Source organism: Gracilinanus agilis, chromosome 1 (assembly GCF_016433145.1).
Source record: "Gracilinanus agilis isolate LMUSP501 chromosome 1, AgileGrace, whole genome shotgun sequence".
NCBI lineage: Eukaryota > Metazoa > Chordata > Mammalia > Didelphimorphia > Didelphidae > Gracilinanus > Gracilinanus agilis.
The window spans coordinates 159434846-159462457 of NC_058130.1; the positions used below are offsets into that span (position 1 = coordinate 159434846).

At 37.4% G+C, this 27612-nt stretch overlaps 1 protein-coding gene across 9 annotated transcripts in view; it reads right to left on the minus strand.

Moving 5' to 3' along the window:
• TLE1 (TLE family member 1, transcriptional corepressor) overlaps window positions 1-27612 on the minus strand; it is a 116425-nt gene that overhangs the window by 74542 nt on the left and 14271 nt on the right. For 7 of the 9 annotated variants that reach the window (XM_044658441.1, XM_044658403.1, XM_044658425.1 and 4 more), the window contains exons 5-6: window positions 7672-7734; window positions 4801-4875 (exon numbers count right to left, since the gene is read on the minus strand). In XM_044658441.1, the coding sequence (XP_044514376.1) occupies window positions 4801-4875; window positions 7672-7734 (138 nt within the window). Of the gene's footprint in view, window positions 1-4770; window positions 4876-7671; window positions 7735-27612 lie in introns of all 9 variants that reach the window. The other 2 variants (XM_044658386.1, XM_044658378.1) reach the window with 1 other exon arrangement.

Here is a 27612-nt window from a genome sequence, read left to right on the forward strand (position 1 = left end):
CCTGAGAACATATTATAAAGGGAAAAAATAACCTACTCTAAAGAGAAAAGCCGTGGTACAGTGGAGAAAGAGAAGAATTGCCAACTAGTTAGTATATGATCAAATTTAGTCAGTTTTTTAAATCACAGAAGCCAACTGTTCTTATTAGTATGACTTTTTAAAAAATCTTTATTATGGTAACCCTAGCCAAGACTCAGCAGGGCTATGTCAGCTGAGGTTGGGAGCTGGATATTACAAGGATAGAAATAGCTAGGGATACTTAAAAAAAAAAAAGTCAGAAGTGAGGACAAAATCCTGGAAAATGAGGTTGCCTGATATTGGGAAATTGTGGGGAAAAAAGTGAAAAGAAGTGCTGAGTTGAATAGTGGGGTGATAATCACTATGGTGGGATTGTCAAATATAAATGGCATTAAAGTTTCCCATTAAACTTACATTTGTTTCATCACTGAAGGTTTAAAAAAATGTTCTTCACAATGATCTTTGGTGGTGTGTGGTACAAATATTGTTATCTCTATTTTATCAGATGAAAAAGCAGACTCAGGGAGTTTAAGGGACTTCCTCCTAGTCCCACAGCCTAATATCAGTGACAGAATTCACCCAGGCTTCTTGGTTCTAAGAACCAGCATTCTACTCCTTTGCCTCGCCACCCAAAGTGGAGATGAAGTTTCGGAACAACTCGCTAACGAAACAAAGCAAGATGGGTTAAAGCCATGGAGATGACTGATGTCACTTTGCCTGGGGATACCAAATTTGGCAAGGCCTGAAGTTCTTCGGCAACATACAAGCAGAGCTCGGCAATTAGTCAGCAGTAACATTTAAGATTTTTAAAAGGAAGATACTGGATGCCAGGATGAGGAGAGTTCCTCTCTTCTCCAGCCTTCTTTACTGCCTCCCTTGCCTCCAACTGAGGACCCATTTATTACTCACTCCTTGGTCCAGATGCAAAAATGTAACATTTTGCTTTAAGGATTGCAAAGAGCTTTACATGCATTATCTTATTTGATCCTCACAAGCCTGTGAGGTTCATGCAATTGTTGTTTGGTCACTTTTCAACAGCATCTGACTTTTTATGACCTTGTTTGGGGTTTTCTTGGCAAACATACTAGAGTAGTTTGCCATTTCCTATCCCAAGTCATTTTACAGATGAGGAAACTGAGGCAAACAAGGTTGAGTAACCTGCCCAGGGTCAGATAGCTAGGAAGTGTCTGAGGCCAGATTTGAACTCAGGAAGATGAGCCTTCCTGACTCCAGGCTATTAATACTTACATTTTACAAGTGACAAAAACCAAAAGTAAGAGATTAAAATTTGCTCATACAGAAAATAAATGATCAAGGTTGAATTTGAATTCAAGTCTTCCCTACTCCCAAGGACGACTCTCTACTATATATTACCCAGCTTCCTTTATATATGTTTGTAGTCATCTATAAAAAATTGAACATCAGTCAAGTATATTAGCCCCATTCTACTTACTGCTTCCAAGAAGAAAATTTAGATTTGACTTATGTCAAGCTTAAAGCAGTTTTTCCAGGAATAACAACCCACTAAGTGTGAGGACTGCCTGCAGAAATCTGATACTAAAGTGCTCACATTCATATATATTCATTTCCCACAGCTCATCGTGTTCTACTAAAGCCCCAGTGGTTTGTGTGTCAAAGAAGACCAAACCCCGAGTTCATTAAGTACTCTGTATTATTAAATAGCCCTTTTATGGTTACAAGAACACAACCCATTTAATAACAAATAGCTTTTAAAAAACAGCATTCAACAGGTAAACATACAATCATTATTCTACTGAAGCCATCAAATTTACTTTCTCTCCTTCGCCACTGAAATAGAAATAGTCAAGGCCAAGAAGAGAAAAAACAAAAGCCCTGAATATAAATTTTCAAGAGTCTCTCTTGTCTAAACAGGGGGTGAGGAGAGGCTAACAATAAAAGAGAAATAAGTGAACAGATACTATCCTTCCTGTGTCAATGAATTCACAAAATAACATAACAATATTTTGAATCATCTAAAAAGAAAAATTAAAAACTTCCCTTCTCCCCAGAGTGCCCAGTGTGAGACCCACACATTATGGATACAAGTACACATGGATGCTTAAACGGAAGTTTTCTGTTGCTAAGAAAACCTAACCTTTTTTTCCAACACTTTTTCCACAAGTTTACCTTAAGGGTAACATCTTTAGCACTATTGAGCAGTAAGTTCTTTGACTGTACCTTAAACTGAGAATTTTTTCGCTCATTTGCATTTTAAAGAGTACTCTTTCATGATCCTTCACACTTGTAATAGATGTCTAAACCGTTAAATTACTATTTCTTTTCTTAGCCTGAAAGACGATGCAGTTTAAGGGCATGGCCCCTTCTATTGTTCTTTATACTAAGTCAGGTCCCTGAACAATACTGACAGCTGCTATCAAACCAGGCTGCATTTACTTTGGTGTACAGCTGCTGCTTGTAGGAACAGACAGCCTCCTGATGCCTCCTCCCCTCTGGGGAGACAGGTTGACACACTGCATGTTCAATGAATGGGGTGCAAAGGTCTACTGAATTGTCAACCCAATTTTATGCTACTCTGATTTTCCAGGATGCACACAATCCCTTTCAAGTAAAATCAGGCATATGTCAAGAGCATGAAACTTACAGTTTAGGATAGGATCATTATTGATCACATCCAACTATAAAAAAAATCCCCCTGACAAATTAATACATATTTGAAATGATCCATTATAAAAAATTAGATTGCTAAGTGTACTGAAGATATCTGGCTGTCAGAATTCTTATGTACGGCCTGGCTTTTCTGCTTCTGCAATACCACATGAAACATTAAATGCTTTAGAACAAAGTAAAATGTAGTAACAAAGAACTAAGTCTTCCACTTCTAAGAAGAACTCTAGAAACTGGCATCTTTTCTTTTTTCAAATAAATTTTATTCAAGATTTTACTAATTTTTTTTTCTGTGCTTGAAATATGCTTCCAGTAAAAGAAAAAAAAAACAATTCTTTAGATCTAGGATGACTTTTAAAAGTTTTATGGTTAGTAAGTGGCACCGAAACATATCGATCTTAAATGTATTGAACTCCATACTTGGAGAATTCTTTGCCTACATTTTGTTTTCATCAACATAAATTCTTATTCTTTTTTGGAAAGAAGTTGTGCTCAAACCAAAAGTAGAATCCACTATTATTCTTTGAGATAATATTTGTAAAGGGCTTAGTACCTGGTACATAGTAGGCACTATATAAGTGCTCATTCTCTCCCCAAATCAAACACTGTACATGCTAGAGCTCTATATGAATATCTTATTTGAACTCCAGAATAAAGCAATTCATTCCCCAAGAAAAAGGTACAGAAGGTTGCAGACAAATGCATATGTAATTGTGTTTTTTTGTTGAATGTGATTAGAGAGCCGACTAAGTAACAGTCAAAATGTGATACTAAGGGGGGAAAAAGCAGGGCTTGGATTTGGGGGAAGGGGGGATTGTTTATGCAGAGCTAAGCTGTCAAGTGTAATAAAGCAGCTTGAATAAAATTTAAGCTGAAAATCCACTGAAGCTCCCCATTTCAGGGAGGAAAAAGCTATTAAAAGGGAATGAAGGTCACCCTCCCAGTTTATTTCACCTAATTGACTGCCAATAGCTTACCACGGGCAAACCGACTGCAGATCTGCAATTGAGAAACTGATGAAAGGAGAATTTTCAAGCTGAGGCTCATTCTTTTAATCCTCCCTGGCTCTTATGTTTTTTCTCCATCTCCAGTTGGGATGTAATTTTAAGCACAGATGGATCAACTGGTCCCATTGTCTGCAGATGTCATTGGACTATGGCACTGCTAATCCGTAGAGCAGCATGTCTAATTATCATTACAAAGTGTCTGAGGGAACCATAAAGACCAGCAGGGCATCTTCTCACAAGCAATTAACATAAATTGATAAATGAGTAATTTGAATCCGCTCGGGGCGCTCACAATATGAATAAAATCAGAAAGGACGGCTCCTTGTTTCGGCTACTTCTTTCACTTAGACTGGAAGGGCAGAAAACATGAGAAACATTCTGGAGACCCTGTGGCTGGGGGGTGGGGGTAGGGGAAGATGGACTCATGCAGTGGAGGGAATGCATGGTTCACCAAGTTCATTAATGCACAGCCAATGACCTGTGATTGACAACCAGTCACAAGGACGGGAGTATTAACTGATCTCAGCATATTTAAAAGCAAAAACTTGGTGAAAGGCTATTAGAACACTATGTCAGACAATTAACACTTCTTCAAAAGCAATAGACATTTCTTTTCACTGATGTGCCCCTTTAAAATTCATGAAAGTTGCACAAGAAAGAAAGAGGAAGAAGGGTGAATAGTTATACAGGTTCCAAGTACTTTGAAAAGCAGAAGGCAAAAGCAAAGATAACTAAATGAACTAAAGCAATATAAAGCTCAGCCTTAGCCTCACTCACTGATCCCATGCCACAGGAGGAAGGCAAAGAAAAACATTTAGAAGGCAGTTACCTATCTGGAAGCTTTTGTTTAACTAATGTAATACTAAAAGTCTTGTTATTGCTAATGCAATGAATACCTGCATGGGAGCCAGGAACAAACCACACTGATCACCCCAATATACATCGTAGTTGTTTTCTTTCCCCTCCCCCTCACCCCCTCTTCCCTCCACCAAAACTATGTCTCTAAAAATACATTATCAATATACAATAACATCAAGCATTAAAAATATCTTTATGACAAACTAGCAATCAATAAGAAATGAAAGCTGGTTATACACACTGTAGGAGGGAGCCCTGGAAGGCCACGTACCCCGATGATGGCATTCAACTCAGCCATGGTCACTTGCTTGGCACGTTCAACTGCTTGAGCCACTTGTTGCTGATGCTTTGGAAGTAAAGAGAGAAGGCAAGGAGTTAAGCCTCAGATAAGTAAGCCAAGAACTCTATTTGTTCCTTCCTAAAACCTTTAAGCATGGAGAAAGTAAATAAGAAACACTTGCTAAACACAGCAGAGAATAAAGGCAGAGATTTTAATTGAACCACTACACTCACAGGCTCTTTAACCTGTATGCTATGTTATACATGCAAATACCTAGGCAAAGGAAACCTAAAAATGACTGCTTTATTTTAAGAGCCTTCTATTCCACCAATGCCAGAGGTACCAAGATCTCAGATACCAAGTGGTGATTTTTAGATCAATATGTGAGAAAGATGTCAGAACATTGGGAATGAATCAGCTATGATGAAATGACAAGACATAAATGTAAAATCCTACACTTGGGCTCAAAAATTAACTTGACAAGTACAAAATGGAGAGGAGGTATGGCTAGACAGTCATTCATCAGATAAAAAAAGGTCTGATTCTTATAAACGAACTAAATGAATTTCATCTTAGGCTATACATTAAAAAAGGCAGAGCCTCCCATGAACATGGAGGATAATGTCTCACTGTATTCTTTCTTGGTCAGCCCCAAAGTCCGCAATATTGTGTTCAGTTTTAAGTACCATACTTTAAGAAGGACATTGCTAAGCTGAAAAATTTCATGAGGGTGCTGGTACTCAAGAGTGTGCCACAGGAGAATGAGTGAAAAGGACTGGGCATGTTTAACTCAGAGAACAGACAACTTGAAGGAAGGGCTTGATAGATATTTTCATACATCTGAAGGAGTATGTCATAAAAAAAAAGAGTGTCTGGTCCCCAAAGGCAAAAATAGGTGAAATTGGCAGAGACAGATTTGGGCTTACTGTAAGGAAAAATGTTCCTAACAATGGTAGTTATACAAAAATGGAATTGGTTACTTCTGGAAATAGTCAGGTCCCCCTTATTTGAACAAATACTGGATGACCACTTTTGAGGCATATCACAGAAAGGATTCTTGTTTAGATATGGTTTGGGCATGATGATGACAATGATGTTAATAATGAAGACAGCTAGCATTTAATAGTGCTTTAAGGTTTACAAAGTCCTTTACATTATGTGACCTCGTTTGATCTTCACAAGGAGGAAGGGGTAGATGCTGTTATTTTACCAACTTCACAGACAAAAGTTAAGTAAATTGTCTTGAGGTAAAAGAAATAGCAAATGTCTAAGGCAAGATTTCAATTTAGGTCTTTTGGACCCCCGAGCCCAAAACTCTATCCACTATGACACCTCAAGTTTCCCCAAAGCAAGAGTATTCTGAGGGTTCAATATTTTGAGGCCTTAAAATAAACTATCAAAACATAAAATATGTAAGAAACATTGGGCAGAGGTGACCTAAAAATGACCCACAATGAGTTTAATTTATTAGGCAAAAGATAAGAATTGAAACCAAGTAACAGTTTTTAAAAGGGCAAATCTAACTATTCAAAGATAAAGAATTAAATCCTAGAGCAGTATGTTCTAACAACTCCCACTCTACCTACAGCTTTAAAAAGTTGCCATGTTTAGACTTTCTTTTTGTTCTTATCCTTTTCCCCTCGCTCTCCTAAGAGGACATTTTTATCCATCTCTACCCCCATAATCAGTTTAATTTTGGAAATATATCATATTACCCTCAACAGTACTACTTAATAAAATCTAGAACTGCCTTAGAATGGGGGGAAGAGGGATATGAAAGGAGAAGAGAAAGACGAAAAAGTAATGACCAAGCCATTTTTAACAAAAGGCTCCTTTTAAAAAACATGGTATTACAAAACTTTTGGTGCTAGACAGAAACCAGCTAGTTCAAATCTGCCATCTTAGGGATGAGAAAAGTCACATCTTCAGTGACTGAGAGACTCACTCAAGGTTGTATAGTTAGTTTAAAACAGAGCCAAGGACTAAAATTCAGGTATCCTAAAACAATACTTTTTAAAAACATCATCAAATAAAAAAAGCAAGATGCCCAATAAAAAGCTCGTTTGAATTAAATCAATGGGTGTTATCTATCAAGACCTATTACTTAAAAGGAAAATACTCATCTAGATACTGTTAAACTTAATCTAAAAAATGTACTGGATCTTTGTCATCCAGTCCAACTCCATCCTGTCAAACTGAGGCCCAGGGTTAAAGTGACTTCCCAACGTCAGAAAGGCAGGGCCAAGAATGGAACCAGACCATCTGAGTCCAAACCCAGGATTCCTTCTACAGCACATGTTGTTTTTGAGTATTAGACTTTCAAAGTGCCTTCATGCCCAGTATCTTTCACATGATAGTCGAGTCTATTTTGTAAACAGTGCAATTATATAAAAGTGAGTTGCTATTATAATTTCAGATGCATTTATACTCTTTAACATTAAAGTTCAATGTAGAATTTAGTAAGATGTTTGTTCACTGCCTACATGTGCAGAAACAAAAGGCTTTTAAAGCTAACATTAAAGAACAAACTTTTTTCAATTTAAAAAAACCAGGAGCACTTGGTGATCAGTAGCTACTACTACTGCTGCTAAAAAAAAAAAAAAAAAAAAAAAAAGCCTTATCTTGATAGTCATTTTGCAGTTTCCTTCTGAAAAGAATTAATTTGAAGTTGAGCTATTGTCGCCAGTTCTGCAGTTTGCCCTCAGATCTGTTCAACCGAGTAGCAGGGGGTTTGCACACTTCAGCTGTAACAGATGTTCTTCACACTTGTGCGTTGTGATAAAATTAACATCTTAAAACTAGCTAATTTGCAAACAGAGAAGCAACATAATTGCACTTTAACAGCTGAACAGTTTTACTTACTTCCTGAGACAGAAATGGGATGACTTGTGCACAAATTGTATTCAATCTCTTGGCGATTTCAGTCTGTAAATTAAAAAAAAAAAACAATAGCATACAAACAATTAAGACTCCTTGGTATCAGTTTTAAAAAATGACAACTACTTCCTAAGAAAGTTATGTATCCCCAATGCTCTGTATTTCTATATCCTCTCTTAATTTGAGGATCTAAAAATGCCTTGCAAAGTTGCATCATTAATCTTTATACCCTCCTAATGAGGTAAATGGGTAGTTGAATTTAATCCCACTTTACAGAAGGATAAACTGAGCCATTATGATTTGCATAGCTTAATGGTCATTTAATTAGATAATAGTAGACTTAAAAATGCTGTACTCATGGCTTGCTAACTCTTTTGCACTAACAAATGGCTAATGTCTAAGGCAGGGCAAAGGGAGACTGGCTTATTTAACCAAGTGATTCCCAACCTTTTGAGAATTAAAAACTATTGTCCGATTTCACAGTATATTAACTATAAAATGTAGTATACCAACATGTTTTTAAATGAACTATAAACTACCTAAATTTTTCAGGCTTGACAATTTTGATACCCCTTGAAGTAACGCAAGGCACCAGGGTGCCACCAAAAAAGTAGTGGAAGAGTCAAGTTCTTTTTATTTTCTAAAACTCTAAGCAATATATGCAGCCAAAGGAAGTCAATCATTAATAAACCAAGCATTTCTTCCCCACTGCTTATAGCGAACACAAATCCAGTGCAAGATCTAATTTAAGGTTCTGACCTGTGGGATAAGAGTACCTGGCAAATGAACCAACCAAAACATTCTCTCCTATCAGCTTTGTTCCTCAGTGACTTATCAAAATCAGGTGAATTTGAGATTGAAGTTCATCAAATAAGGCCACACACTTAAATATTTACTGGAGTGGCTCCTATTACCAATATGGTCAATCTTTAGGCAAATGTGAATCCAACTTAAAATACCCTCATTGCTCTGGTTAGCATGTTCCTCCAAAGCTGTAGATGGGAAACCAAAGCATTTTAAAACATTCTTGAGGTCAGAGCTGCAAAGTGACCTTGCACTTTTCATCTAATCTAACTCCATCAATTTGCAGATGAAGCAAGTAGGCCCAGAGAAGTAAAACATCGTCTAGTTAGTGGGGAAGGCCTGGCTTCTCTGGAGTCCAGTGATCATCTGTATCATGGCGAGAGGGAGACCATTATCTTTCTCTCCCAGCAAACGTTTTCTAACCACCTCCAATCCCCATAAGAAGAAAAATAACATTGTGTTTATTATGTGTAAGGCACAAAATGCTTTAAAAATATTACCAAAAGCAAGAAAATAATCTAAATGAATTTTATACCTTTTTCAGGTGGTTCAGGACAACTTGGGTGAGACTGATTGAAAAACTTTTTGAATGCTACTCATCTCCATAGAGAATTGATGAACTCTGAGTGCTGTCTGGAGCATATTTGGGGAGGAGGGAAGTGTCCTTTGCAACATGACTAACACAAAAATACTTTTGCAAGATTTTGTGCGTATAATCAACATCATAAAGGGGTAGAGGAGGGGCAAGGAATAAGAGAATGTGGAACTCAATATTGCTAAAAACTTTTTTTTAAATAGTGGGAAAATATTTAATGAAATAAAAATATGCTAAGAGAAAAAAATTGAGGTAAAAAATATTGTTGATGCAAAGTCTTGGCTCAAGGATTCTTAATCCTATGACAGTCTGGTGAAACACTTCTCAAAATAATGTTTTTATAGGCATCAGATAAAATACATAGGGTTATAACGAAAACGACCATTTTAAAATAAAGAAATAATTTTTATTCCCATCCAAGTTTATAGGCCCCCCAAATTTTATTTGTGGCCTCAGAAGATCTATCGACCCCAAATGAAGAATCTATTTTATCTGTTTGATGATTTAAAACTAAACCTGAGAATTACAATCAATTAATCAACAATAATATGTTAAGTACCTATGCTATATAAGGCATTTTGTTAAACATCAATACAATTTCAAGCAATGAAACAATTCCTATGAGAAGCTTACGTTCTAACAGAAGAAAGTGCATATATAACTAGATGGAGCAAAAAATATAAGGAGAATAAATAGAAATATCTACCAATTAGTTAAATACAAGATATTTTGAGGTAGAGGGCTCTAGTAGTTGGGTGGCCAGGAAAGGCTTCATATACACACCCCATCTTAAAGGAGGAAGACAAGAAGGAAATATGTTCCAGATATATGAGATGGTCAATGCAAAAACAAGGAGATGGGAGATGGAAAGTCACTGAGAGGAAGACAGAGATGGGCAGAATGGCAGAAGAAGAATGGCTCCCAATTAAGACTAAAAAGAAAGGCAGGGGGCCAGACTGTACAGGAGTTTTCAAAGCTAAAAGGGGACAGTTATAGTTTATCCTAGGAACCCATCAGGAAGCCGCTGCCTGGTTGAGTAGGAGAATCACATCCTCAGATCTGAGCATGCTTTGGCCACAGTGTCTATAAATTAAGGATCGTGAGTCACTGGCACCATGCTTTAGCCAGCAAAGGTAACTGGTAACCGCACTGGTCCAAATTGGTAAGCTGACACATAACCCTAAACTACTCTTAAATGATTACTTATTTGAAAGAAAAACTTCCAGGGTGTGCTTATACAACATTATTTTTAAGTCACATCTATTGAGCGTCTACACCCAGCTCTAAGGGCCAGAGACTGCGAGGCGCAGCATGTTATAATGGATGGATGACCGGCCTCAGAGTCAGAATCCGAGTCCTGCCTCTGGCCCAAAGTGGCTTGTGTAACCAGGGGCAAGTTATTCACTATCTCGCCCGAGGCAACTCCCAGTCTAGAAGTTAAAAGCAAATTATTGATCTCTCCCCATGCGGGGAGTCTCTAGGCTGGGAGCTCCTTAACCACTGAAAACCCAAGTGGGGAGAGGGAGAAGGTTACCAGCGCCTACATTTTACTTAGACAGTCAGTAAAAACAAAGAACGCAGCTGCACCAGCTCCCAGGCAGAGCCGGATCGGCCCTTCTCTCCTGTGTGACGGTCACATATCCCTTAAAGAGGGTTCTTTACAATCCAGGTTCTCCATTTCTGTGGAGCTTAGACACAGACCTAAGAACAGTGTTCCACAGGTAGTACGTTATCCCTTAAAGTTTAGTCACAGAAATGTTCAGTGCACATTAGTAAACTGGGGGGGTACGGGGGGGTGCGCATGAAGGGAATAAAAAACAACTTCAGGTTTTTAGTTTTTGTATATTTCTAGAGGAGTAGCAAGGGAAGCCATGCTTAATGTCGGCATTCGAACACAGAGAAAGAAGACTGAAACAAGGGGACAGATGTAATGAGCAAACAATTTACAGGATAAAATGCAATTATGCTGCAGGAACCAGTATCAAGTAGGTCTAAACTAAAAAAGCCTTCATGGAAGAAATGAACTGGTAAGTTTTAAAGAAGAAAACAGTACCTGGCACTTTACAAGAAAGACTATGGGAAAGAACACTGGATTAAGAAGCAAGAGTGCTGGGATCTGGTCCAAATTACTCCCATGATTAGGGACACCTTGGGTAAATCATTTTAGCTCTCTAGAACTCAAGTTTCTTCATCTATAAAATTAAGATGTTAAACGACGTGTCTTCTACAGTCTCTTCCGGCTCTTAAAAAGTCTGTGACTTTATTAATATATTAAATGTAAATTAAATATAATAAAATAAATATATACGAGGATTTCAATATGGGAGTATCCAAGGTTTACTGTTCCTTAGGATTCAATGATCAATGATTTGGAGAAGGAAGGAACGTCGGGCCTCATAGTCCAATCACCTCATTTTGGTCCAAAGTGTGAATGTGACTTGCTCGAAATAAAAAAGGATAAAGAAATATGTCTATGCACACAAGCCTGACAGCATTAAGTAGCCCTTAAATTAGTAGGTAGAGAAAGGAAAAATTAAAGCATGATATTAATCAAGGAAGAGGTTGGACATGGTAGAGTGCAAAGCTAAAACAAAACATATTTCAAGTTATAATGACAATGTAAGGTGGAAAGAGTACTTGCCCTGGGAATTAGGAGTCTGGGGTTGTCAGCCCACTTTGGGCATTTAACCACCCTGGTGACCCGGTTCAATAATCGTTTTGCCATCATTCTCATCATCTACAAGAACCACTCACATTTACAATGCCATTTTAAGGTTTATAATCAATTTACCTTGCCTGGGTTCTCATTAATCTCAAATGATAAATGGAGGGAACTGAACCCAACAGAGTCCCCTTTAGGTCTGATTCAGTGACCGCAAAGGTTCCTTCCAACTATATACTTAAAAACAATGGAGCATGTTTGGCCAGAGAAGGTGACTTCTTCTAGGTCTTTAAGTCCCCTACAGGCATAGCTGACACCCTAAGCAGCCAAGAAACCCACAAAAGAAGTGTCGCTTGAAGGGTAGGGAAAAAAAAAAAGAAGTAATGACATGTATCATAACTAAGAAATATGAGGATTACCAAAAGGTCAAAAGCTAGGCTTCTGCTACAGATGAGACATTAAGTTTCATTTGCCGGATAACAAATGAGTAATTCCAAGTTACCCCAATTTCATTCCTAGAGAATTCTCCTAAGACTGCTGGCTCATTACAAATTAACAAGGAATTATCTATACCCTTATGATTCTAAATTAGATAAAGTTTTTTTTAATGGGTGATCAGAATTCCTGACCTAGGTGAAATACCAGAAGAAAAACTGTGCTGCCTTTTGTCATTGTTCTGAAAAGCCCCCACCTCTTGTCTAAGAGTTTTTCAGAAAGAAATTATTTAGCTTATTATAAGAATTTCCCCCAAAGGCTTTAGTTTCTCCAAACTAAAAGTCTCAGGGAAATAAATGTTTTCCCACAAGGGCCAGGCAAGTGTTTACTGCTTGCTACTGATATATATTTTGTCTTTCTCACATGCCTACATTTTTTAATACACTCAATCCTCATTACTTATGAACTATTAAGAAACTACTCCTCCAAGTCCACCTGGGTCTGGACTATAGTTCCACATACATGAGGACCTCAGCATCAATCTCATCTCAATCAAAAATAATAAAAAAGAAAGCAAAAATAGGCTTTGTAAGCAAAACTCCAGTTACTAACTATCCAAGTTTTAAATATCCACCCCAATATCGCCCTCCTCCCAACTCAGGTAGAAAATCACAAATTGATAATAACAATGATAATGATAACAGTTAATGTTTATATGGTGCTTATTCTGTGCCTTACCTAGTTTTATTATGAAATCCAAAATCCTAGGAAGAAAGTCCTATTATTATCTCCATTTTACAGATGAGGAAACTGAGGTAAAAGGAAGTTAAGTGACTTGCCCACGTTCACACTAATAATAAGTGTCTGAGGTGGAATCTGAACTCAGGTCTTCCTGACTGTAAGCCCAGTACTCTCTCTACTAGTTGCCTAAGACTTGTAAGAGGGAAGTGTTTCCCCATAAATGACTACAATAAGATTATTTCTCATCAATACACAAATTTTCCAAGTCTGAGGACAACACCTTCTTAGGGCTTTATCTCAACAGATTATAAAATCCACTTCCCTTTTCTCAGCATAATCATGTGCGTCCAGTATGAGCTGGAAGTGTGGAGGAATTTGATGGGAAAGGAATATTGCATACATCATCAGATGCAGTTGCTCTATCTCTTAATTTTGTCAAAATATTTTCTTTGTTGCAAAGGAGTATCCAAAAAAGTAAAAAGGGGGAATGAATGTTCACAGGAAAAATAATGTGATATAATAACAAAAGGGGGAAATAACACATTTTAAATGTCCTCTTTCAATACTTAAGGTCAAGAAAAAGTTCTCAATCCAATATCAGATTATGTCACCCATAAGGGAACATATTATTTCAAAGCTCAAATTGATAATGCATGTGCCACTCAAGACCAAATTGTCCATTAGTCTTTCTATACCTTTCTAGAATTTCCAAGAGCATAAAGCAACAAAAATGGCAGCTTCCTAAAAAGTTTTATTCAAAGACTTTCGGACAAGGAGAAGAAGCTATGGTCTTTATTATGCTATGTAATTCTAACATGGGCATATCTTTACCAAAGAGTTAGTAATATCACTTTTTTCATTTCTTTTTAATTTGAGGCAAGATCTTAAAGTCTGGAGGGCAGCAAATTTCAATATCCATAAGAAAGATCAGGACATATATTATGATTTGGGATCTATTAAGTAGAAAGTTTAAATAAGGCAAAATTTATGTATTTATTTTAAACCCTTACCTTCTATCTTAGTATCAATACTAAATATTAATCCTAAGGCAGAAGAGCAGTAAGGGAGAGGTAATTGGAGTTAAGGGACTTGCCCAAGGTCATACAACTAGGAAGTATCTGAGGTCATATTTGAACCCAGTCTACCTGACTCCAGGCCTGATACTCTATCCACTATGCTAGCTACCTGTCCCTAAAATGTATTCTTTATCTTCACAACATTCTGCAAAATGAATGGCCACTATCAAATTACATACAGAAAAACCCTAAGGTTTAGGTCTTTTAAAAAACTGCTCGAATTTGGAACTATGCCCAAAAGGCTTTAAAAGACTGCCTGCCCTTTCATCCAGCCATACCACTGCTGGATTTATACCCCAAAGAGATCATAAGGAAAAAGACTTGTACAAAAATATTTATAGTTGAGCTCTTTGTGGTGGTAAAAAAAAATGGAAAATGAAGGGACACCCTTTGATTGGAGAATGGCTGATCAAATTGTGGTACCTGTTGGTGATGGAATACTATTGTGCTAAAAGGAATAATGAACTGGAGGAATTCCATGTGAACTGGAATGACCTCCAGGAATTGATGCAGAGCGAAAGGAGCAGAACTAGGAGAACTTTATACACAAAGACGGATACACTGTGGTATAGTCAAATGTAATGGACTTCTCTACTAGCAGCAAAGCAATGATCCAGGACAATTCTGAGGGACTTATGAGAAAGAACACTATCCACATCCAGAGAAAGAACTGTGGGAGCAGAAACACAGAAGAAAAACAACTGCTTGATCATATGGGTCGATGGGGATGTGATTGGGGATGTAGACTCTAATTGATCACCCTAATGTAAATAATAATACAGAAATAGGTCTTGATCAACGACACATGTAAAACCCAGTGGAATTGCTCATTGTCTATGGGAAAGGGATGGAAGGAGGGGAGGGAAAGAACATGAATCATGGAACCACGGGAAAATGTTCTAAATTAATTAATTAAATAAACTTTAAAAAACACTGCTTAATATGCAAAAATGAATAATATGTAAATAAGCATCAAGTGACAACATTTGTACAAACCAGTGGAATTGCTTGTCCACTCTGGGAGGGGGTTGGAAGAGGAGAGGGAAAGAAAATGAAAAAAACAAATAAAAGAAAAGAGAAGTAAAGAAAAAAAGAAAAAGCTTAAGTATTAATAAATCAAATGACAGTAGACCAACAAATAGTCAAAGGGGTTTTAACCTCTGTTTCTTTACCAACACTCTTTCTCTTGGAGCATGGGAGGCTTGGGTTGGAACCTACTATCGGATACTTACTAACTAAGTGACACTGAATAAATTATTTAATGCTCTGAGCCTTAGTTTCCTCATGTTAAAAATGGATATGATCATCTAGTACCTATATCCCAGAGCTGCTATGAAAATAAAATGAGATAGATCTTTTTTAACAGATCTTAAAGTACTACATAAATGTGAATTGTTATTAGTAGCAGTATTGTAAGTAGACTTCATTATCTAAATATTAAAAGGAAATATTGAATGAAGGAATATATAAAATATGAAGAACCTTAGCAAGAAATCTATTAAAATTAGGTTTTAAGAAAAAAAACCCATAGATAACTCAAGAGGAATTCTAGGTAATACACATAGCCATTCCTTCCAATCTTAAGCAAGCTATATTCTGAGTGTCCCATTTTGTACTTGCTACCTTAGGAAAATAGCCAGATGAATAATGATGACTCCTCCATCTTATTCTTTATATACCCTTCCATGACCCTGGTCTGTTCAATGTAAACAATTCTAATTTCTAAAACTTAAATATCTATGTCCAACACTATCCTAATCCTAACTTTTAAGTACAGCAACTACTATTACAAAAAATAATTGTACCCTCTAACCCAATAATTCCATGATGAATAAGTAATTTTTTTTAAAAGAAGCCTATGTGTTCAAAGATTTTCAGAATAACATTATATATAATTACAAAGATCTGGAGACAACTTAGATGTCCAATGAAAAAGGAATGGTTAAAGTTGTGGTACATTGATATAATGAAATATTATAATTTACTTAAAACAGACAAACATGAAGAAAACAGAAAACTGAAAAATATTTTTTATGAAATAATGCAGAATTCAGGGGAACAGAACCTGAAGAATGGGAGAATGAATTATGAAAAAATGAACGTTAATGAATGAGGAATGACTAAAAGTGTTATATGATACTTTAACACAGGACTACTAAAGAAAATCAGTTTGTTGTGTTGATGTTCAGTGTTAAAGTTTTAATAAAATATTTAATTTTTTAAAAAAAGAAATTAAGATATTGGCATATTATCTCTCTCCCCTCCCACTATTTTAATTCAACTATGTGGCTCTTAAGAGACAGTATCTATAAAACATTTCTGCATTTCCTGATCAACCTAAAATAATCCATGTTTGCACAAGCAATAAATTTACAAAATGCTTGACTATGCAAAAAAATAGTAAACTTCCCATATTTTTCCTCCTTTTTCCTGAAAAAAAAAACACAACTATTCCATTTAACTGCAGATATTTAGATAAAGCACTGCCACTGAGCTAGAGCACTAATTCTCCTTGCCAATATGATCTCTTGGTCATAGAAACTAATCTATTCTTTTGCTTTAAACAAGTCATCTCCTTGAAAATTCAATTCAAAATCTTTTAAGCATGTGTTAAATAAAAAGCACTAACCTTACAAAAAATAAATCAGAAACATAATGTGTGCTTATAGGGGAGATCTAGCATAAGGCTAAATAGTAATAAATAGCTCACAAACACTTAACTCAAATCACACTTTTAAATGCCCTGAAAGACTTGCTATCTTTTAAAAATCCTAAGGTGAAGCCTTCTGATTTAAGTGAATAATTATGTCCTAAGCTAGTTTTTATATAAAGTTTTGTTTTTGTTGTTTCCTTGCTAGGTTAGTTTAAGGTAAAGTACACCTATAGACCTGGTCCCATCATCCAGGAAAGAATTCCAACCAACAGCAGCCAGAATGCTCTTGTCAACTGTGAAAATCTCAACTGAAAGTCAAAAGACTTCAGTTTTCATCTTCCTCGCCCCCTTGCTTAATACCTCTGATGAAGGAAACCTGCATGCCCAAACCGAAACCCTCCCACAACTCTGCGTGGCTCAACTAATCACTACGCAAGTCCCCTATTGCAGATGATCATGGGCTTGTTTTTTTTGTTTGTTTTTAATGTTCCATCTCTTCCATTTTGGCCAAGCTCTAATAGCATTCTCCTCTCTGAGCCATCTCCAACTGGATGAAGCCTGCCTTCTAACTGCAGGTCCTTCACACCCAGCTTTCTCTGGAAACAAGGAGGGGTTAAAAGCAAGGCCCCACTGCCCCACACTGCTGAGAGCCTGCTTAGGCAGAGACAGCAACACTAATTGCCCAGCTCACTGGCAAGGCAGATTGCAGAGGCCTGCTTCTCCCGAGAAAGCTCTTGTAGTATCTGTATGGCAGCTCTTAGCAGAGCATCTCAAGTGCCCTTAATTGTTTATGTTCTTAATGCAGAGTCTCTTGAATACATTCATTTTTAATAGCAGGCTTGAGTGTGGGGCCTATCAAGGAATGACAAAGCAACTCTATTCATTGGTTCCTGCTCCTGCAATGATGGTCTTTTGATTTATTTGCAAATGACAAGCTTGGCAGGCCCCAAGACTCAAGAGCAGCTTCTTTTTATTTTCCTTGAAGCATCATTAAAATTAACATGAAGGAATTCAGCTGCATTTTGCAAGATGAAGTTGAGTCTGCAACATCGTGCAATTGTGTAATTCTTTTTTTTCTTTTTTTCCCCCTTTTGCCTTGGTTCCTTCTAATTAATGACTTAAATGTTTTGACCCAACTGTTGCCAAGCAGAGTGTTTGTGCTTTAATTTGTCATTTCAGTAAAGTTGCATCCTTGACAAAGTGACAAAGGCAAAGCAGCTGTTTCAGTCCCTAAATAGCAGATTTCCATTATTCAGACACCCTTGTTGCGCAGTTCAAGAAGTGCTTGTACACATATGATCTTATTGATTTGTTCCATGTTGTAAAAAGATGGCTTGGTCGGCTTAAAAGAAAGATACAGATTATCTAATGCCGCAATTCAGTTATATAATGGGCTCTTTTCAATAAAAACTCTGTAAGGCAAATCATTAACTATGATGCCAAAATTCCACTATGAATGCAAGACGTATTGCCCGCTTTTTGACTGTGCTTACAAATATTTAAGGGGGCAGATGGAAATTAGCTGTCACATTATTTAAACTAAATATTATGGGCTACGTTAAGTTGCCCATAAGTGTTTCTACTAAATGCTATATAAAACCCATCGTGTCTGACCTACTCCCTAACCCACATATGCACTATCTATAAATCAAAAATTTTAAATACGCAAACTTATACAAAATCCTTTTTTGTGGTTAGCATGATGATAATGACTGATGATGGTGACACCACTGGAAAATTTTTGGATGCTTGTGGAAGATGGAAATCTCAGTGCAATCTAAATTATCTGAGAAAATTTTCTTGTAGGAGGAAAAACTTAAATAATAAATGAAGGAGGGATGAAAGAGAAAAGTGAAAGAAGGTGTCTTGGTACTAGCAGGAGACTGGCTACAAGAAAACAAATAAGATAAAGAGGTGTCACAGGGACACCAAAAAGTATGTAGAAGGTAGAATAAGCTGAAAATAAATTCAAGTCTGTGATTATGTAGAAGGATATGAGTATGGTCAAAATCAATAGCTAGGAAAGTATATTATAAAATAGCATTTCAAATTTATCTAAGAACAGCAAAGTCAGAGATAACTGAAAATGTGAATGGCATAATCTCTGTGAAACTTAATTAAGGGGCTTACTTTTGAGATAGCTGACAAATACTTATGGTCTACATCACACCAAGACTTCAAAATAACCACAAGAAAGGAGCCTTTAGTAAGAAACCAAATTTTTCTATAAAGTTATTCCAGAGAATTAAGAGCACCCCCAGGGCAGAAGCTGGCTTGTTTTTTGTCTTTGTAGGACAGGGTTAAGCTGCCAGAGTGCAAGTCAGCATTTTTGCCCAGATCACCCAGCACATGACTTTCACAATGCAGAAAAATCAGATCAATATTGGATGGGGAAAGTGAAGACAAAGTTACCAAGAGTCATTTCTCCAACTCAGGATAGCTTAGGAAGATGGACAGAGAAGTTCAGGGACTCTAGGGTGGGGCTAGTAGGGTGCATTTTGGCATCCAGGGTGGAAACTGAACACCAAGGCAGGAAGTACCAGACAGAAAGAGATACCAGCAATCGCTGAATTAGCAATGGGGTACTACTAACAGGTGCCAGCTGACACCTATTTTCTTAGTTCTGGGTCACAGTTACAGGGTAGAGACAAGCAAGAGAGATTCAAGCTCTATACAGAGATGGAAGCAAATCTCAAGATTTTAACTGTGTGGCTCCAAGCCCAAGAGCAAAGGAGGGATTTTAGTTCTAACCTTTAGCCCTGAACATAAGCCTTGGGTGGAATAAGTAGACCAAGAGACCAAAACCAAAGGGGAACCAGCAGTTCAGTCCTAAATCTGCAGAATCTCCCAGCAGGTAACAATGACTGGGTCCAGCAGCAGTCTACTCAGACACAATTAAATTAAACATATAAAAGAGAAGTCAACAAATCTTTCCCAGAGTCATGCCACTTTATAAGCCCCCAAAATGTATGAGCTCTCAGACTGAACTGTGAAAACATCTGAATGATTTTTTAAAATGCAAAAGCCCAAGTCAGACATGCCTCAACCTCTTCCTCTAACCTGAGCTAAAGCCCAGCACTAACATAAATTTCAAAAGTTAAGAAATTGGCTATAAACATGCTGAGGGGGTGGGTGGGGAGTGGGAGGGAGAGGAAAAACCTACCATAAAGAGTTACTAAAGGGAAGCTCAAGAGAAATATATAAGAAGAAAATGAAAATGACTTGAAATCATTTACAAGTAAATGATTTTCAAAGAATAATGAAGACTGGACATAGGCTTAATAGGAATCCTAAGAGAATGTGAAGAAAGAGATTAAAAACAAACAAACAAAAAAAAAAACCTTCCCTTACCTCTTGGAACCAACCAAGGCAGAAGAGCAGTAAGGGCTAGGCAATGGAGGTTAAGTGACTTGCCCAGGGTAACACAGCTAGGAAGTTTCTGAGGTCACATTTGAACCCAGAACCTCCCGTCTCTAGGCCTGGCTCTTAATACACTGAGCCACCCAGCTGCCCCAAGAAAGAGATTTTTTTAAAAGAGCAAAAAAGTTTAAAAATTAAAATAACAATTAAGAGCAGAAGAGGAAAAAAAAGAAAAGAGAGCCACACAAGAATGTTATGAAAAAAGAATTAGTAACATTACTGAAGAAAATAACTCCTTAAAAATGGGAATTGGCTGAATGAAAGCAAATAACTCCATGAGACATCAAAAAATAATAAAACAAAGTCAAAAATACAAAAAGAAAAAATAAATGCTTACTATCTCATAGGGAAAAAAAACAGTTCCTAGATAGAAAATAGATCAAGAAGAGGTAACTTAAGGTTCATTGGACTACCTAAAAGCCACGAATCAAAAATAAGAGCCTAGATATCATATTTCAAGAAATTATAAAGGAAAATTGCCTAGATACCTTAGAAATAGAAAACAAAGTAGAAACACAAGACCTCATTGGTCACCTCTTAAAAGAAACCCCTAGATGTAGCCCCTGAATCCAATATAGCAACTCATATATTAAATGCTTAATAAATGTTTGCTGAATTAAATAATAAGTGAAGTCAATTTAAGCAAAGAAATGTGAGTATATGTGTTGTACATATGTGTATAACTTTAAAAATAATAATGCCTTGGGAAAAATCCACTAAAAATAGCATATCGAAAAAAACTGTGGTTATAAAGTCAACTGATCCTATAAAATGATGACCAGTCTCATATGTTTACATGTCTCATATGAAGTACTAGTTAACAAAAAACTGTTAAGTAGAGGCCCCTCAAAATGTAGTTTGTCATGGATCCCTTGAGTAGTCTGGTGAAACCAATGGATCTCATTTCAATACAATGTTTTTTAAATGCATAATATGAAATACATAGGGGTACAAAGGAAACTAATTATGCTGACTTCAATTATCAAAATAGTTTTAAAACAAGTTCATGGGCCTGAGGCTAGGAATCCAGCATAATCAAATATTGCATAATAAGAAATGACAAATATGAAGAATTCATATAAACATAAAAAGACATATCAACGATTACAAAGTGAAGGAAGGAGAAGCTGGAGAACATACAAAAGACTACAACAATGTAAATGAAAATAATGCAAGGCATAAAATTGCATAGTTGAAACAATCCACTTGGGCCCCAGAGAAGAGAGGAGCAAGCACCTCCTCCCTGAAATACTGTTGGGAAGTTACTGAGACAGAATGTTTCACATACAGTCAGACAAATATAATACCCACTGGTTTTACTTAGTTATTTCTCTTTCCAACAAGCGAAGGGAATAGGGTAGCATTTCCAGAAATGACTTCCTTTAATGGAGTCATTGAAGAAAATAACTTCCAGAAAAAAAAAAGGCATCAATAAATCTTACTGAAAAGAAAAAAAGGAAGTACACCATCTAAATGACAGAAAAGAAATCAACTTAATTGCATAAATTAGTCAATAAATTTAACTTAAGTTTCATTTTGGGACACATAATTAGAGAATACTTCTTCCCAGTGATGGTAGCTTCTAATTTAAAATAGATACTTTACTGTAATAGATTCCAGGAAGAAGCAGAGGGTAACTCTAAAGAAAGATGTAATCAAGAACAATTTCTAAGACTAGGAACCATCTTTAAGTAAATCTCAATAGCTGCCAAAAAGTATCACTAACAGAAATTCACATGCTATTTTGTTAGGGGGCAAGCCAATTTGTTTTTTCTTCTAAGGAAAAAAAATGTTGCTTGATCATCTATGATTAATTGCCTAAATACAAAAAGTGTAATCGAGGGTTTCGAGACATGTCAATTCACATTTCTCAAAGCAACAGAAACCAAATTTAACCCAAGATTGTGTTTCACTGGTCTGTACTTGTATGGTTCCCACAGGGGAGGCCTGGCTCAATAATGCTGAACTCCTCCTGGAAGAACAGAATGGACTTCCTGCCATTTATACAGTGAAACACAGTAATCCACCAGGGAATAAAGGTCAATGTTGCACTTTGGGTCATTACTGAATCATTTGAGATGATCTGTGGTGAGGATGAGAGGAAAATCGAAGGCTGTGAGAATGCTGCAAATGGCTTGACCTCAGACCAATTTTCATCTCCATCTGTCTAATAGACATGTGGATAAAAAGCTTTCCTTCTGGGCCACCCCGACTGTTTTAAAATCCAACTTACAAGCCAGGAAAATCAGTTAAACGACACATTAATGAGGGAATATAAACCTTTTATACTCCATCCCATTTCTAAGCTGATTCAGATTTCCAGCTAAAATTTAGTTTTCTGGTCCTTCAAGCAGTGCTCTGAAGAAGTGAACTAGCAGAAAAGATTACAGGAAGATGGAAATATTTCCGCAATGTAGAGATGTACCCCCACCCCCAGCCAAAAAAAGGGGGGAGGGTGAAGAAAACTACTTGCACATGCAAATATATGTATGCTTATACCTCCATCCCCCTATCAAAAGGCAGTTGCAGTTTCCATTACATCTGCTATCATATACACACTGATATCCAAAGGGGGGGAAATAGCAGTCCTGAAAACTGAATATAACTCCTCAATAAATCTTTGTTTTTCAGATGTCCTATTAAAGCAGTTTAATCATTATAGGCATTCCAATCCTAAGAGAACATTCTAAAAAACACATTATAATTAAGTATCATTTAAGCCATGGTCTAACCTTAAAACACTTTCATTTTAAGCTGAGCCTCTACTTTTTGGGATTTGACTGGAAAATCTTTTCCCCCCCTTTTTTCAAAGGCAATGTTGTGCCTTTTAAAAGTTTAGGCCCCCGCAGTATATCAATGTCAAACAACATCGTGTCAAGCCAAGATTCAATTCAGGTAAGTGCCACTGCCAAATTTTCTTGTTCCCAGACGTGCTTTAAGATTATTTTATTGCTTAAAATTTAATTTGTTCCAACTCGTGTCTCCATGACAACGTTGGCTAACCCTGCAAATCATTTGGGTAATTGGATATCTTATCTTTCTATTGCTCTCAAATCGAATGATTCTGCTAGAATTGTAACAGCCAATCAAATTTACAGTCCTCCTGAGTAATAGAGTCAGAAAAGTAGCCACATTCATCTCCTCTTTACAGCCATATTAAGCAGTATGCGACAAACAGTAGAATTTGGCCTTCAAACTATATCCTAAATTATAAACCCTGTCAATACTAATGTTCTCACCAGTAGGAGGTTTGCTCAGAAACCCCCTTTTTTAATGCACCAGAAGACAGGTTTTGATTTAATCTGATAAGCAATTAGTACTCATTCCAAATAAACTTTGAACAATCTCAGCACTAGAGGGAAAACTGACAGACTAACATTACATGATAATCAGAAAAACAGCTTTTTAAAAAATTTGACCTTGTGATAAAATAATGAGCAAATGGATGGCTGCACATGATTAAAGTACTAAATACAATGAGATTGATTTGTGTGTGGCTCTCTATTTGCAGTGAGTAAGTAAGCCATACTTACAAATTAATTAGTCAGGAAATGGGAGAGAGCAGATTCTACATCTGAATCAAAATCTTCGGATATTCCATTCATTCCCTTTTAAGCACTCATATACTACAGGACACCCAAATCTGTATAATCTAAACTGAGCATTCCCCTTCCCCTGACCCCCTACACACAGCAGGCACTTAATAAGTGTTTAATGAATTGAAAACAGAGGCAAAAAGTCAACCATCCTAGTCAACAGCTGACTCCAGCCTGGGACTTCGGTCAGCTCCAGAATGCTGATGTTAGATAAATTTCGGGTAGATCATTTTCATCTTCTGTGTATCACTACAAGACTAACCCCTCTGGATCTGACCAAACCGTCAACAGCCAGCCTGCCTGTTAATGTAGACATTGCTAGTACCTAGACCCCCTGGCTGGACGGAGGAAGCTGTTCAAAGTTTTCTGGGCTGCTCCTTTGATTCCTTTGCTTGTTAGCTTCCTGTATTTTCCTACTATTTCCAGCAGGACTCGCCTTAGAAACTGCCACCTACTCAATCTGCCTACCACTTGAATGGGAACATGGGTAGATCCAAATGCACACACACACACACACACACACACAAACACACACACACACGTGTGGGTGTGTGCATGCACACATATGCACAGAGTTCTACTATTCCCATCCCAAATAATTTAAAACATAGAAACTATTCTGTAACATGTCATCCTTTACCAAATTCTAACAGCCTCAACTGCCACTAGAAATCTAAACTCTCCTTCCCTTTAAGGCATTTTTATGTTTGTTTCATTATAATATTAGCAATATAATCAGGAGCTCTAAATGCAAAGCTTTTTCCATCATCTGACTCTGAACTTTTTCTTCAATAATGGTAGTAATTAAATCAGGTTTTCCTGTGCCACCAACAGGATTTTATTTAAGGATCCCTACACTATCATCTGTGAAAATAAATTGGCTGCTCTTACTTCTCCAAAAACTAAGAAATAAGTACAAGTAGCTAATTAAATTCAACGACCACTGAATACACGTTTATGGGGCATGCAGCCCAAGATGACCGACTACTATTGGTAGGAGATGAAATAATGGCAGGCACATTTCCTGCCTCTTCGTTTCACCAGAAGTTCTTCCTGCTAGTCCAACAGAGAAGGTTTCCAACAGAGACCTTTTAAAAAGAGTCACCATCTGGGCCCAAAGATAAAATGCTGATACTCAGAAAGAAACTGACACAAGACGAGAAATGTTAAGTTCTTCACTTGGAGAGAGAAGGTTAGAAGCAAACGGATACAGGAAAGAAGCTCAGCCAAATGGGAGCCATATAGAGAATGGGTAAAGACTCCAAGGAATAAGGCAAAATTTGAAGGAGAGGAGCTGGTCAGCCCAGATATCAGGATTAACAAGAGGTGGAAATTTTAGTGCTAAAAAAGTTTCAAGAGAACCTTTAACGTTCATGCACACATACGCTTGCAGCTCTTTGCCTGGAAAGATAATAGAAATGGTGAACTGGGTTTGAGGACATTTCTGCAGGTGTGGCAATATCAAGTATGATCAGGTTAATGGCAAAGGAGATAAATCTTCTGATGCATCAAATGAAAGACTAGATGAAAATTCTGCCCTGAACCTGACTACATTAGGTTATAGAAGAATAGGGTGAAATAGGCACCTAAAGACCAGTTTTTGTGAAATTTTTTAATGAAAGGAGGAAGAGGATGCCAACGAGGTGGTCAATTAGCCAAGATATCTCCAACCTTGTAAATACTATGTGCCAGGCACTGGGCTAAGCACTAGAGATATTAATATGGAAAAAAAGAGTCAATGTCCTCAGAGAAACCTACAATCTGGTCACACAGTAAATAGGTGATGAGGATGCCATTTGAACCCAAGTCCAATTCTAAGTCCAGTTCACTGGACACGATGTCTGTAGTGGTGTGGTAGTGGTATGTAAGATGAGTTGAAGAAAATGACTGGAATGTGGGACTGTGCAGGCTAGAATGGAAGAATATTTGGCAGCAGAAACGAGAGCTAGTTGGTACAGTTAAGAGAATGCTGGGTCTGGAGTTGGGAAAGCTGAGTTCAAATCCAGCTTCAGATACTTTCCAGCTATGTGACTCCAGAAAAATCATTCATTTCTCTCATCTGTAAGAGAAGGTTGTTGTGAGGACAAAATGAGATATTTGTAAAGTACTTTGTAAGCCTTAAAGTGCTATATAAATGCTATTCATAGGACTAGGGAAGTGATTAAATGTGGGGAAAATGATGAGGAAAGAGCAGATTTAAAGGAAACGATGAGCTTGGTGTATTTGAGGCACTTTGTGGGGTCATGGAGGTGGGCAAGAGAAATCAGAGTTGAAGACAAAGGTTTTGGAGTTATCTACATAGAGGTGACAGCTGAAGTTATGTGATCACACGAGATGGCAAAGGGAGAAAAAGCCTCTCAACGGTTTTCATGACAGGTTAGCTGGGCAAAGGCTCGGGGTGCATCTGACTTAAATACAGATACTGAAATTAGTTTCTGTAGCCTCACCTTTTCCTACTTCTATTTCTGTAGCACATGCACAGTGTATTCTAGGGTCAAGAGACAGATTTCACAGAGAGGCATCAGCAGGGTGGGCAACCAGGAAGCAGTGGAATTTATTTACAGGAAATGAGGATGAGAGGAGGTCAGAGGTCCAATAAAGATCAAGCCACCCTTTGGCTTGCCTGTTACCTTGGGGGAAAGAATGCCTGTGACTAGATTCTCTGAACCCTTTCTCTGATCTACCCTTAAGATATATAGACTAGGAATTATCCTGGCTCTCCCAAGTTTTAATAATCTTTATGGGTTCTCATAATTTCCATTCCTCTCCCCAAACTTACACCTGGCAAATTCAGCACAGGCAACACTTGTCCCCATGCGAGGAAGACTTAAAATACAAAGCGAGACTACCGTGGTACATTAAATAACAAAACCCAACTGGAAGAAGCTTTCTATAATTTACTCTATAAGGGTAGGAATAGGGCATTCAGCTTGTTTCCTCCTTCCTCCCTCCCCTTAGTTTATGGATTTACTCTCTTCTCACAAAAGCTAAGAACCTGGAGATGAGAAGAGAACAACACCTAGGGACCATTAAATGTTTTCTTCAAAGCTCTGTTCTTTCCATGTCTATTTCCTATATTACCTTTATATCTAGAATATCTCTTTTACCCAAGCCCTTAAAAGCCACTAATTTACATAATTATATGACTTCTAACAAAACAAAACTAATGCTTAATGATGGGATAGGGAGAGTCTATCAAGGAGTACCAGGAAGAAAAGGCACAATAGAGTAAAACATTACTATACAGCGAGTCAGCTTGCATCAGTGAAGTTCTAGTTATGGGGTTTTTCTTTGAATGAATGAGAAGCCATTGTTTATGAAGCATTTACTATGTGCTACATGCTGTCCCTGCTTTCAAGCGGCTCACACTCTAACGGGGGAATAAAGCAGGGTCAGCCCAGGCTAGGAAGGCCCCCACGTCCTGAGGATGCTGGGACAGAGCATGGCAAGATGAAAGGGTCCTCGGGGTGCACCAGCAGGTCAGAGAGCAGCGCCTGGGGGCAAGGAGGGTGTATCACCAGGACAGATGGCTGAGGCCCAGAGGACGAGGTGGCAGAACAGATGGTAAGGTCTGGTGGTCTTCCATCTTACGGGAAGGATTAGAGTCGTTGACTCCCAGCTCATCCAAGCACTGTTTTTTAAAAGAATTGCCTTTTCATTCAAATACATTAAAGTATCTTAAAGCCAGACTAACAAGGTGTTGCCTACTGGAGGTCCTAAAGGGACTAGTTTTAATGGATAAGGATAATTCATAATTAGTAAATCAGTTGTTTGCATGTAAATTGGTACTTTCAAAATGCTTGAGGTGCTTGAGACATTTTATTTTCTAAACTAGTTTAACCCTCCCTAACATTATTTGCACTATTAATTAGCTCATTAAACCTTTCCTTTATAGATTGGCCAAAGGTCAATTTCCAATTTAGTGTAAGCCAAATTAACACATA